Source organism: Vidua chalybeata (assembly GCF_026979565.1).
Source record: "Vidua chalybeata isolate OUT-0048 chromosome W unlocalized genomic scaffold, bVidCha1 merged haplotype SUPER_W_unloc_5, whole genome shotgun sequence".
NCBI classification, from domain to species: Eukaryota; Metazoa; Chordata; class Aves; order Passeriformes; family Viduidae; genus Vidua; species Vidua chalybeata.
The window spans coordinates 237,713-251,116 of record NW_026530340.1 but is presented as its reverse complement, the minus strand read 5'-3'; the positions used below and the strand labels follow the sequence as shown (position 1 = coordinate 251,116).

The window sequence follows — 13,404 nt, the reverse complement described above, 5'->3', positions numbered from 1 at the left end:
TGAAGGTCCAGTGGTGCTTATGGAGCTCTTGTCCTCTGGGAATCCAGTAGGCAAGGTGCTCCTGCTGTTGCAAAGGTGATATTATATCCAGGCAGGAATGCTTGGTTCCTCCCCCTGGGCGGAGCATCCCACAATGGGATGATGTAATTTTATCAGTCCTGCAGTGACACTCAATGGCCCATTAACAGAAGATGGCCCCTGGAGGGCGTTATCAGGGCTGAGTCATGGCAGAGATAAAGAACACTGCCCCACCTGTTTATCACATTCATGAAGATGGTGACTGAAAACACACTTTTGGTTCCATCTTACATTGTCACCTGAAGCAGTGAGGCAATCCCTGCTGAGGGTGGGGGGTGAACACCACCCCCCTTACCCAAACTGGCTCAGGTGTAAAACCCCCACCCTGGGAAGGCCACACACACAGGGGACAATGTCACACTTGCCCTGCCCCAGGGGAGGTCTCTGTCCCTCTCACTCCCTTGCTCTCCCCCCTTTGCTCTTTCTTTCCATCTCTCTCTCTACCTCACATTTCCTGTTCAATAAAATCCACTTTGGATTTGGTCTCGTTAGCACCTTAATTGGGGCAGAGGCATCTCTCTAACAATTTTATTAACCAGATTGTGACATTATTTTGGCTCAGTGACTTCACAGCACAGTTGTCTGACCCCAAGTGCCTTTGACAACCGCATGGTTCCCTCTTCTCAGGAACTTGTTCTTTCTGGAGGAATTCTTGGAAACTTGGACACAGCTTCCTCTGAGGGACTTGTGGGAGAACTTATGAGGAAAATGGCTGCTGTGGGTGGCCAGTGTAAAGAAAATATTTTGTTGTCCTTCCTTGAAAAGGAAAAAATCCCCACGGCAGAACCTTGTGGAAGACGCCATTTTGAGCAGCTCCACAGCGCAGAAATCCAACAGGGAGGAAAATCCCCAGAGATCCCACAGGAGGAGGGGCTGCAAACCCAGCCCAGGGTGCTCTGAGGAGGAAAGACCCACCCTGTGCCAGGAAGGTGGGCAGAGCTCCAGCCAGAGCTCGGAGCTGGTGGTCCATGAGCAGCTCCATGATGGGGAGAAGCCCCACAAGTGCTTGGAGTGTGGGAAGAGCTTCAGGCGGAGCAACAGCCTGATCTGCCACCAGATGATCCACACCAGGGAATGGCCCTATGAGTGTGGGGAGTGTGGGAAGGGCTTCATCTGCAGCTCTGCACTTGTCGTCCACCAACGCATCCACACTGGGGAGAGACCCTACGAGTGTGGGGAATGTGGGAAGAGCTTCAGCCGAAGGTCCTACTTGATCCGCCACCAGATCATCCACACTGGGGAAAGGCCACACAAATGTGGGGAATGTGGGAAGAGCTTCAGCCAGAGGTCCAAACTGATCATCCACCAAATGGTCCACACAGGGGAGAGGCCCTATGAGTGTCCCCAGTGTCTGAAGAGGTTTCACACCAGCTCCACTCTCCTCCTGCACCAGCAGATTCACACAGATGAGAGGCCCTTCCTCTGCCCTGACTGCAGGAAGGGTTTCAAGCACAGCTCCACCCGCGTCAAGCACCAGCGCATCCACACCGGGGAGAGGCCCTATGAGTGTGGGGAATGTGGGATGAGCTTCAGCCAGAGCTCAAGCCTGATCTACCATCAGGGGACCCACACTGGGGAAAGGCCCTACGAGTGTCCCCAGTGTCTGAAGAGGTTTCACACCAGCTCCCATCTCCTCCTGCACCAGCGGATTCACACCGAGGAGAGGCCCTACCTCTGCTCGGACTGCGAGAAGGGCTTCAAGCGCAACTCCCACCTCATCAGGCACCGGCGCATCCACACTGGGGAGAGGCCCTACGAGTGTCCCCAGTGTGGGAAGAGCTTCTCCAGCAGCTCTGCCTTGACCCGACACCAGCAGACTCACCGGTAAGGGAAGCCCTGCAAGTGCCCCAACGGCAGGAAGAGCTTTGTGCACTGCTCCAACTCCATCCCCCATGGGAGGACCCACGTTGGTCAGAGCCCCGGTGACCCACATTCCCTGTGATCCATGTTGGGAAGACACCTGGCTGGTTATCCTTTTGGTATGGCCCTAATATTCATCTGATCTATCTTCATCCCTTAAAAACACCTGAAATAGGACCAAAAAGAAAGAAATTTGTCAGAGATGTCTTAAGTCTCAGCATTACACAGCTAATTGAGGGGGAATTTATGTTTGGGGATATAGTATGGAAGATTTGTTGGTCCTTGGGGGATTTTGGGCAGTGTTCTTCATCTATCTGCATTCCAAACAACAAACAACAGTCCCACTGAAAACAATGCAATCTTACCCCAAAATAGTCTCAATCCCATCTAAAAATGGCTTGTTCTAACCTCAAAAAACCTCAATCCCATGCCAAAATTACTCAATTCCTTAGCCTCTAGTGTGAGATGGGGTTAGAATAAGACTGGGAGAAGTGGGATCCAAATTTGGAGCAGTGGGATTGGGGTTCTGTGGGACTGGGTGGGTGGGATGTATTTTAGCAGTAAATAAAACTTTCAGAATTATTGATTCCTGTCCCATTCATTTTCCATCAGTTCTGGTTTGTTTTCCCGAGTGCCACCTTCTCAGCTGATTGTGTTTGTGTCCTCTTTTCTCTCCTGCCTCTCTGTGCCTGCTCTGTTTCTCTCTCAGTGTCTCCCTTGAGCCAGGGCAGCTCCCACCAAAGGCCCTGCCCTGATTTCATTCCCAATCCAGGAGCTACAACCACCATGGGTGAAGTTATGAAGGCTGGCAGTGAAATGTCACTGTAGGATCTTGCTCCACTTGGCTTTTGTCTCTTCCATAAGAGCTTTGCCTTCAAGGGCAGGAAGATCTTTTCCTGGCTGGGAACTGGAATTCCAGCCCCTGGGAGCATGTGCCATGGATGCCAGAGGGGCATTCCTGAGGCTCCCAGGGTGCTGCTCCTGCCGTGCCTCCCAAGGAGCTGTGCAGGGCCCGGGGACAAGGTGCAGCAGCTGTGTTGGTTCTGCAGTGCCACAAGGGCCCCTGGTTCCATGAGTTTCCACACTGCCAGCAGCGGTTCCTGGGTTCCCATGGTGCCCTGCTGTGTCACCATGGATATTTGGTGGCATGAAGTTCCTCAGTGTCACAATGGCCTACCTGGCTCCATGAGCTCCCGCAGTGTCCAAATGGCCTCCTTGGATGGGCAGTGTCGCCATGGGCCATTGGCTCCATGCAGCTCCGCTGGGTCACCGTGGACTCCTAGGTTCCATGAGGTTCTGGGGGTGTCTCCATGGTCTCCTTGGATCCACAGTGTCACAATGGACCACTGGATTCACGTGGCCCTGCTGTGTCACCATGGCCCCTTGCTTCCATGGGACCCCAGGGTCACAATTGACTCCTTGCTTCCACGTCACCCCCTCACTGCCAAAATGGCCTCCTTGTTCCATGGGGAACAGAAAAGATTTATAGAAACATGGAGCAAATCCTGCTTAACACAGCTGGGAACATCTGTTTGCATTCAAAAGAGAGCTTAAAGGTGAGGATGGCACCAGCAGCTTCCATCTGCAACAGAGATCCAGCGAAAGGACAGGGACAGAGAATTCAGCTGGGAGACTCAGAGAATTCTGCTTCCAGAGATCATTTCTGGTCACACTGTCCCTTGTAGAAAGGTGACACCATTCCAGGCAGCCTGTACTGAGCAGGTGCTTCCTGAGTGGGGTTTGTTGTTCAGGAAACCTGCTCAGGCTTTTCCATTCTTTCCTTATCAAGAGGAAAACTTCTCCTGGGCCTGTGTGCAGGCAGAGCCCTGAGGAGAGCAGGTGGGACACGGTGCAGTGGGCTGGGACATGGAGCTGCAGAGCTCAGGGACAAGGTTCTGCTGCAGGGCACAAGGATGTCAGTGCCAGGTGGGCCATGTCAGACATGGTGAGGCTGGGGCTGAGGAGCAGCTTGTCCAAACAGGGTCAGCCCTCAAGGGGCTCATTCTTCCCCATGCCCAGACCTCCTAAGGAGACATTCAGCATCAAGATCACCTGGGGAATGCTTCTATCAGCTCTTCTCTGAACTGGAAAATAAAAAATACTCACTTGATTAAAGAAAAGAAGTCAGGAGGTTCACTTTGAAATCTTCCTCCTTAACAGAACTCCAAACTGACTCCAATCAGCTGCACAAGCCCTGGAGACTTGAAGATTTGGATTCGGGGCTGAGTCCAGGACACTCAGGCACTCAGAGAAGGTCAAAGAAGCTGCTCAAGGAGTCAGAAGCAACACTCCAAGTCCCTTGGAGCATCACTGGGCCCCACTGAGGGCAGGGACTGCCAGAGGCTCCCCAGGCACTGGTGAGAGCAGATCCTTGAGGCCAGGACTGCAGGGAGACAAAGGCTCAGAGCAGGGAACTGCAATGCTGAGCAAGGCCTGGGCTGGCTGGGGGAAGCAGAAAGGCCAAGCCCTGAGCCCAGCCTGGCACAGCAGGGCCTGTCCCTCATGGGTGGCTCGGGGCTGTTTGTGGGGCAGTGGGATGTGAGGGGCAGCACGGACGAATGTCACAAACCTGTGTGACACTCCAGATCCTCATGGAACCAAGGGGCCGGTGTGACACTGTGGGAAGTTGTGGAAACAAGAGGCCATTGTGAGCCTGCAGGGCTGTAACACCCCAGAACACTGAAATGCTGGGGGTAACCAAAAAGTTGCTTTACTTGAGTTTGGTGCACAGGAGAAACACCAACCAGATATTCTCACCATGGCCAGATGAAAGAATATTCTTGGTAGGAAGGGAGTCACAAGCATCATCTAGACCGGCTCTTAAGTGAATGGCCCACACAGGGATTGAACCCACAGCCTCAGTGATACCAGCACCATGCTCTAACCAACGGAGCTAAGAGGTCAAAATGGCACAAAATTTTACTGGCAAAATATGGACAATCAAGGAACTCGAGCAACGGTTATAACACAACATCCACTTCAACATAAACCTCTTATCATAGCATTAACTTCATTAACTTAGCCCATTTAAACTAAAAACCTTTAAGCCTTAAAATGATAAGTTACCCAAAAATGTTCCAGGTAAGTAGGATTAGAAGAGGAAGAAGAAATGGAGAACAGCAGAAAGGCAGAAGATCTGTAGAAAGACACAGACACAGAGGCACCAACTGCTCAGGTTCCAACGTCCCCAACAGAGGAACCCCAGGAGAAGGCAGGAGCCAGACCATGGGCTGGCCTCGAGCTCCGGCTTTTAACCCCCTGGGCCTCCATGGGCCCGCCCCTGGGGTGGGACTGCCAGTTGATTGCCCAATCAGAGTCAGGGTAGGCACTGCTGGTGTGTGATTGATTGACAGCTCAGCCAATCAGAGCTGGGTTAGCACCACCCCCTGCTGTGTGATTGATTGACAGCTTAGCCAATCAGAGCTGGGTTAGCACCGCCCCTGCTGTGTGATTGATTGACAGCTCAGCCAATCAGAGCTGGGTTGGCACTGCCCCTGCTGTGTGATTGACAGCTGTGCCAGGCCAGGGCTGGGGGCGGGGCTCTGTCCCACCACAAACCAAGGCCTGACCCGGCCCTGGCCCCACACGGGCATTCCGAGCATCCCAAGGGGTCTCGGGACATCGATCTCATCCAGACTCTGACAGCGACACGGTGACACTGGGGAACCTCATGGATCCGTGGGTCAGTTGTGACAATGCAGGCCCAAGGACACCACGGTGACGCTGTGGAACCTCATGGAACCAAGGGGCCATTGTGACACTCTGCTGCCTCATGGAATCAAGGAGACCATTGTGGAACTCGGGGGCCCCAAGGAACCAAGGGTCCATGGTGACCTTGTGCAGCCCGCAGTGTCACAGAGGAGCCGTTGTGACACAGCGAGGGCGCATGGAGCCGAGGGGCCATTGTGACACATCAGGGCTTTGTGGAACCACAAAGCCATTGTGACATTGCAAGGCCTCATGGAAGCACGGGGCCATTGTGACACTGCAGAAGCAAGGGGGACATTGTGACACTCCAGGGCCTCATGGAACCAAGGAGACCATGGTGACACTGTGGGGTCCCACGAAACCAAGGGAACATGGAACAGATGTGGCAGGCTGGGCGTCCTGGGGACCACCTCTCATCTGCCTTTGAGACACTGGGATCATGTGCTTTTCTTTCTTATGGGAAAAAAACAGCCATCTCCCCCAGGCACCCATGGCCAATATTGGGGAACTGCGTCCAGAATTCCCTATATCCAAGGGTTCATCCCAGGCAAAATCTGTCAGTACCATCAAGTCTGGCTGGCCTTGGTCTCTGGTGGTTGCCCCTGCCACACTAGGGCTCGGTTCTTTCCTTCCCATGGAGATCCCTGTGACACTGTGGGGACCTCATGGAACCAAGGGGATCATTGTGGCACCACTGGAGCCCATGGAACCAAGGGGCCATGGTGACACAGCGGGGCTTCATGGACCCAGAGACCATTCTGACTCTGTGGGGCCTGATGGAACCATGGAGACCATGAGGACCCTTCAGGGCCTCGTGTCTCCAAGGGGGCATTGTGACACCTCAGGGCCTCCTGGAAGCAAGGGACCATTGGGACACTGTGGGGCCCCATGGAACCGAGGGAACATGGAACAGGCCTGGCTGGCTTGGCCTCCCAGGGGCCACCTGACAGGTCTGGCGGATGCTGGAATGCGAAGTGATGCCTCTCGTCAGCTCCTGAAGCACTGGGGCTCCGTGCTTTCCTTGCTATGGAAAAGAACTGTCCCTCTTTTCAGATGCCCATAGCTAAAATTGGTACCCTCTCTAAAAAATTTCCTATTTTTAAGGGTATCTCTCAGAACAAAACCTGCCAGCTCTGGCTGGCCTTGGCCTCTGGTGGTCACCTCTCATCTACCCCTGAAACACTGAGGCTCTGTTCCTTCCTTGCTATGGAAAAAAAACCAGCCTTCTTGCCAAGGGACCATGGCCAAAATTAGAATTTGGCTTCCCAAATTCTGTAAATCGATGACTTGCTCCCAGACAAAAGTAGCCAGGACAGACAGGTCAGGCTGGCCCTGTCCTCTGGTGATTTTCTTAGACTATGAGCTGAATGTTTTCATTTGAAAACACCTTGGAGTGCACCCAGAGATCTCCCAAGGTGGGATTTTGAGGCCTAAGGCTCATGACCACTACATATGGACAAAGGAGCTCTGTGCTCTGTGCTGTCGTGGTGGTTTTGCATCACGGAAGTGATGTCCTGAGAAAAGCTGCTAGCAGTTTCCTCCGTGTCTGACAAAAAAACCAATCAGTAATTAGCTTTGAGAATTGACAATCTGTTAAACCACTAAGGAAACTGCAAACACATCTGTGAAGACACAAGTTAAAGAGGAAGAAGCCTGGCTGGGTCTCTTTCCCTTCTGGCCAGCACAGAGGTGCCAAGGCCGGGCCAGCCCCCGTCTGGGCCGGGGCGGGCCGGGCGGCTCCTGCCGTGGGGCCGGGCCCCTTCCCAGGGAGCCCGCCAGGCCCCATCGGCTGCCGGGCAGGGGAGGGGAGGCCGCGGGGCCGAGGCCGGGCCGGGCCGTGGCTGCGCTTGCTGACATCTGGCCGCTGCCGAGCCCTGCCCCGCCGCCAGCCCGGGCCCAGCCAGGATCCGCCGGGCCCCAGGAGCAGCCCCGGGCCGGGCCGGCTGGGCCAAGCTTCTGCCGCCCTTGGGCTTGGCCCGCAACCAGCGGGCAGGGCCAGGAGAAGCCATCGGCCCCGGCCGTGCTGCTGCTCTGCTCTGGCCTGGCTGCTGAGATCCTGGCCCTGCCCCCAGCGCCGCCCAGCCTGACACAGCCCCAGCGCAGCCGCTGCACAAACCTCCATGGGAAAACAGCTCTGGCCGCAAGGACCCAGCCCGGCCGGGCTCACGCAACCATCTGCAGGCCCCGCCTCAGATATTGACTCTTCCCGTGCTTCCATCCTCCCTCCAGTGAGAGAAAAGGACAAAGTGCAGGCACACACAGGAGCAACGTGAAGACACCGAGGTCAGTGAAGAGGAAGTTGAGTCCCAGATGGGAGGGATGAGGAGATGCCTTGATCTTGGGGCTGAAATCCTCTGGGAAAGCTATGGAGAAGGATGGAATTGATCCATCAGACTCTCTTTTTCCCTATAACGCATTGAAAAGTATGGGGAGATGACTTGTTCAGAAAAGGCCTCCATGCTAAAGTAACCAAATGTTGAAGTACCTGTGATTCCATGAGGAGTCTGAACAGAGAAAGAGAGAAGAGTGATGAGACCCTGTGCCCTCAGGGAGAGAAGAAGAAGACCTCTGTTCCCAGAGATGAAGATGATTTCATAAATAGATGAAGAGAACCTTTGCTCTTAAACAGCTCATCTGTAAACTAATACCCCATAAGTTGACATGGCCCATAAACATAGCTGTGGGAAAAGCTGTGAAAAAATGGGAGGGACTTGATGATTTCAATTTTTCTGAGTGGCTGCTATTTGTGGAAATTGAGAGCCACAAGAGAACTGTTTTCTTGTGGAGAAGTCTCCACGGCATGAAAGAGAGACACCTCTCCCTAAGTGAATTGAAGAAAGACTATTCTAGAGGTGGAAAACTGACTGAAAATTTTAGGTTTTGTCTCTTTACATTGTCAGTAAGAGTTGTAGGGAGAGGTTTTCTGAAAGTTTTGTCCTGATTCTTATTACTCTTTCTTTTACTGACTATTGTAAACTTTTCTTTATACCCTTTTAAAGTTTTGAGCCCACTTTGCCTTTCTCCTAATCCTATCTCACAGCAGGAAATGAGTAAGTATATTCTTGTGAGTGCATTGATAATTAGCCAACACTGAACCCACCACACTAATTGATGCATTGGCCGAGAAATCTCAAATTGGCGAACCAAAACCACTACAGAAACTTCCTGATGAACTGTAGTAGAGCAGAGGGACATCAAGGCAGAGCCATGGTTTGTCAGGACTTGCTTGATCCTAATGAGCCCCGTGGTGCATTTGGAGCTGAGCCCTGGAACCTCAGGGCCTGAGAGGAGATTGCACAAACCTTTCCTGGAGTCAAAGCCAGAAGAAAACCCCAAAGTGTCTCAAAGCATTAATGGGTCCCACTGAGGTCCATCCCCAACACAGGCTCCTCATGGACTCCTTGAAAGAGAGAATTGGAGGCCAGGATTGCACAAAGCTCTCAGAGACTCGAAGGCAAAAGCCAAAGGCAAGGTGCTTTGAAAAACCTGCAGTGCCTGGGAGCATTGTGGAGCCCCCAGGGCCATTGCTGAGCAAGGCTCCCCAGGGACTCCTTCCAGCAGATCCTTGAGGCCACTGGGATGTGGGCTAGGGGGGGATGCTGAGGGCAGGACAAGGGGCTGACAGTGCCCAGCCTGGCTGGGGCTGTGCCAGGAGGCCCCAGGGCCTCAGGACAAGGTGTCTCCTGACAGCCCTTGGTGGCACAGACCCTGCTGTGCCCCAGGCCACCAAGACTTGGCTTCTCTTTGTCCCCACCTGTCATCAGTGCCTCCAGTTCTCTGCTCTGCCTGGGGCCTGGGGACACTTTCTCAGTTGTGTCCCTCAGTGGGACCCATTAAAAGTCAAAGAAACTTTGGAGTTGGATTCTGACTTGGAGTTCTGGAGAGGTTTCTGCAGCTGCCTCTCAGGGCCTGATGTTCAGGGCCTGAGCACAAAGCCCCAGAGTTCATTCAAGTCCTTGTGCTGTGTCTGTGCTGCTGAGCTGGGCTGGGCTCCTGGCACAGAGGGTGATGCTGGTAAGCAAGCAGAGCTTCAAAAGCACATTTCTCTGGATGAGCAGCTCTTCTCCCAGCCCAGCAGGGCTGGGGCACTGCCTGCAGCCAGTGTGGGCACAGCCCAGAGGCACAGAGAGCTTCAGTCAGTCAGGGCTGGGAAGGTGCTGAGAAGTGCCTGGGGCAGAATCACTGCCAGCCCTTGGCACAGGAACCTCTGGCTGCAGGACAATGCAGCTGCAGCTCCTGCAGTGATCTCCTCAAGCTGGAACATCCCAATGCCCACAGACCCTGTGAGTACAACTCTGAGTAGTTCTGGTGCAGGGCAGGTGAAATGCTCATGAAGCTCTGACATGCTGAGGGGTTCTGATCAGTCATGGAATATTTCCAGGACAAGGATTTGATAAAAATTAGGAGATTGCCAAAGAATTTCTATTCAGTTTCCTTCTGTTGAAGGATGGTAGGGAGGGAGGGATGAATATTAAAGGTTGATTATGAATTATTGATTATGAATTTTGTCAGGTGCCTGAGACATCAGAACTGTTACTTTTAGTGAACAGTAGGTTCACAGAAGATCCCTAATGTACTTGCAGCCACTCTGTCCATGAACAGCAGCAGCATCACCTTTGCTGGAGCCATCAGGCTCAGTCTGAGCTCTCCTTTCTCCAAGCTGCAAACAGAACCTGCCCCCAGCCAGTGCCCTGCAAACAGGCAGGGTTCTGTCAGGCCAAGGAGAGGGCACAGAGATTTGGGGTCTGTGAGTGCTGCCACAGAGAGATCAGGCACAGGGAAGCACCTGCAGGAGAAATTTCTCCAGGAAGCAGAGAGAAGATCAGGCAAGGAGAGAAAACAAAATCCAGAAATGCTGTGGCAGGGAGAGTTCAGAGATGTGCAGAGGATCCCCTCCAGTGCAGCCCCTCCCTCTGAACAAGCCCCCTCCCTCCTGTGCCCCCAGCCAAGCCTCTGCCCTCAGGGCCGGGGCTCCAAGGCGTGCAGCCCCTCCTGTGCAGGCAGAGCTGCAGCAGAGCCGTGGGGCAGCTCTGCAGCCCCGGGCCCAGTTCCCTCTGCAGAGCACAGGGCTGGGAGCAGCTGCCCGGCACTGGGGGCTCTGGCAGGGGGCACAGCTGGCTCAGGGTGACACAGCTGTCCCCAGGGCCCGGCTCTGGGCAATGCTGGCAGTGCAGCCAGGGAAGGAGCTGCATCTCCCTTCATCCAATGCCATCAGAAGGACACTTGGAAGTCTTCCTGAGATTTCAGTCCAAGCTGGGAGCTCCAATCCAGGATGCAAACCTGTCCTAGAGCATCTCTGAGTTATCAGATTGATGGGGAAAGGCAGAGGTGTTGTGACACTGAAAATGCTGCTGGCTTGGTGAAATGAGCAACGTGAGTCCTTGTCTCCAAATGTGGAGCTGGGCTGGGCTGGATCCATCTGCTTTCAACAGAACCTGGGGTTTTTTTAGGAAAAAGGTGGGAAGCTGATCATCCTACCATGGAGAAATGTTAAAGCCCAGAGAAATTTTGAACAGGTCTGAATGAAAGACCCTCTCCCCTCACTCTCCTCTCATCACTTTGCCTCACAGAACTTGATCTGTTCTCCCTGAGTGCAGCAGAAATGCTGAGGGTTTCTGATCTCCAAGAATTGCAGGAGAGACTTGGGGGGAGCTTAAAAAGAAAACCTCAGAACTGTTAAACACAAAAGCATGTCCATGTGTGTCAGAGAGGAGGGTGTAGGGAAAATGGCTTTGATTTTGGTTACAGGTATCTCCTCTAACTCTTCCTTTCTCCATGAACAGGTGCCCATGTGCAGCCACAGCCAATGTCCAACAGCAGCTCCATCAGCCACTTCCTCCTGCTGGCACTGGCAGAGACGCGGCAGCTGCAGCTCCTGCACTTCTGCCTCTTGCTGGGCATCTCCCTGGCTGCCCTCCTGGGCAACGGCCTCATCATCAGCGCCGTAGCCTGCGGCCACCACCTGCACACGCCCATGTTCTTCTTCCTGCTCAACCTGGCCCTCAGCGACCTGGGCTCCATCTGCACCACTGTCCCCAAAGCCATGCACAATTCCCTCTGGGACACCAGCACCATCTCCTACACTGGATGTGCTGCACAGGTTTTCTTTTTTCTTTTCTGCACTGCAACAGAGTTTTATCTCCTGACCATCATGTGCTACGACCGCTACGTGTCCATCTGCAAACCCCTGCACTACGGGACCCTCCTGGGCAGCAGAGCTTGTGCCCACATGGCAGCAGCTGCCTGGGCCAGTGCCTTTCTCAATGCTCTCATGCACACGGCCAATACATTTTCCCTGCCCCTGTGCCATGGCAATGCCCTGGGCCAGTTCTTCTGTGATATCCCACAGATCCTCAAGCTCTCCTGCTCCAAATCCTATCTCAGGGAATTTGGCTCATTGCCGTTAGTGCCTGTTTATCATCTGGTTGTTTTGTGTTCATTGTTTTCTCCTATGTGCAGATCTTCAGGGCTGTGCTGAGGATCCCCTCTGAGCAGGGAGGGCACAAAGCCTTTTCCACCTGCCTCCCTCACCTGGCTGTGGTCTCCCTGTTCCTCAGCACTGCCACATTTGCTCACCTGAAGCCCCCCTCGATGTCCTCCCCATCCCTGGATCTGGCCCTGTCAGTTCTGTACTCGGTGGTGCCTCCAGCCCTGAACCCCCTCATCTACAGCCTGAGGAACCAGGAGCTCAAGGCTGCAGTGTGGAGACTGATGACTGGACAGTTTCGGAAACATTAAACTGCTGGCCAGTTTCCGCAAATCACTTGTAATAAAAGTCTTCTTTGATAATTTTTGTTTTTTTCATTATGGAGGTTCTTTTTGCTTCGTTTTTCGTTTTTCAGATTGTTCAAAAAGAACTATCATTTTTAGTGCCATTTCTCATATTGCTTCTCTCCAGCTTCCCTGTGGCCACAGACTGTGTCAATGAGGGGCTGCGCTGTTGGTGGCTTTAAAGGAACTCAAGGTTCTAACAGCAAAGTTTTCTGCAGAGCTGCCCTTTTGTTGCCTTCTCTGGAGCTGCAGCAGCAATGTCTGTGTGCAGAGCTGGGGGCAGATCAGTGCTGGCACAGCAGCTGTGCCCAGCAGCAGCAGCAGCACTTGGTGTTGCCAGTGCTGCTCCCGTGGCCCTGCCCCGCTGCCCTGGTGGCCCTGGTGTTGCTGCAGGGCCTGAGTGCTCTCGGGGCCGGGCACAGTCCTGGGGGTGGCAGTGCCGGGGCTGCAGCAGGGACAGGCCATGGGCACTGCTGGGGCAGCGCTGACGCCTCAGGCCAGGGCCTGGGGGCTCCAGGCTCCTTGCCCGGGCTCTCTCAAGAACACGGCCAGGCCAATGCTCAGCACAGAAAACCCCCGTCAGCAGCCCCAGGCTGGCCGTGGGCAGGCTGGGGGCAAACAGCACGGCTGGTGCTCTGCAAGGGCCCTGGGGGAGACGGGAAGGAGCAGCAGAGCAGGGGCTGATCCATCCCCAGTGCGCTGCACAGCCCAGGGCAGCGTCCCAGAGCGTCCTCATGGAGCTGCCAACAACATCCCCCCTCTGCAGCCCTGGCCTCTCCCCCAGCTCACACAGGTGCCGCATCCTTGCAGGCACAGACACGGCAGTGCTGGCTCAGGAGCCCCTGTTTGCATTGCACACAGCAGGCGGGAGCACCCCCGTGCTGGTGCTGTGGGGACATGAACCTGAGGCAGCACAAATGCCATCAGCCCCTGGGGACAGGAAGGGCTGGGGGACGCCAGGGAAAGCACTCAGCTTTGTCCTGGCCT

The 13,404-nt window shown here is 54.2% G+C and overlaps 2 protein-coding genes and 1 pseudogene across 2 annotated transcripts; 2 read left to right on the top strand and 1 right to left on the bottom strand.

The window, feature by feature from the left end:
* LOC128782904 (zinc finger protein 271-like) overlaps positions 1 to 13,404 on the bottom strand; it is a 510,341-nt pseudogene that overhangs the window by 298,592 nt on the left and 198,345 nt on the right.
* Positions 785 to 3,109, top strand: LOC128782978 (zinc finger protein 239-like; the record flags this gene model as incomplete). The annotated part of the gene is made up of 1 exon (XM_053933570.1): positions 785 to 3,109. A coding segment is annotated over one exon (1,122 nt), but the record flags the coding sequence as incomplete, so codon positions are not given.
* On the top strand, positions 10,072 to 12,218 carry LOC128782974 (olfactory receptor 14J1-like). Its single transcript, XM_053933567.1, has one exon. The coding sequence runs from the start codon at positions 11,453 to 11,455 to the stop codon at positions 12,122 to 12,124; it is 672 nt and encodes a 223-aa protein (XP_053789542.1). The 5' UTR covers positions 10,072 to 11,452; the 3' UTR covers positions 12,125 to 12,218.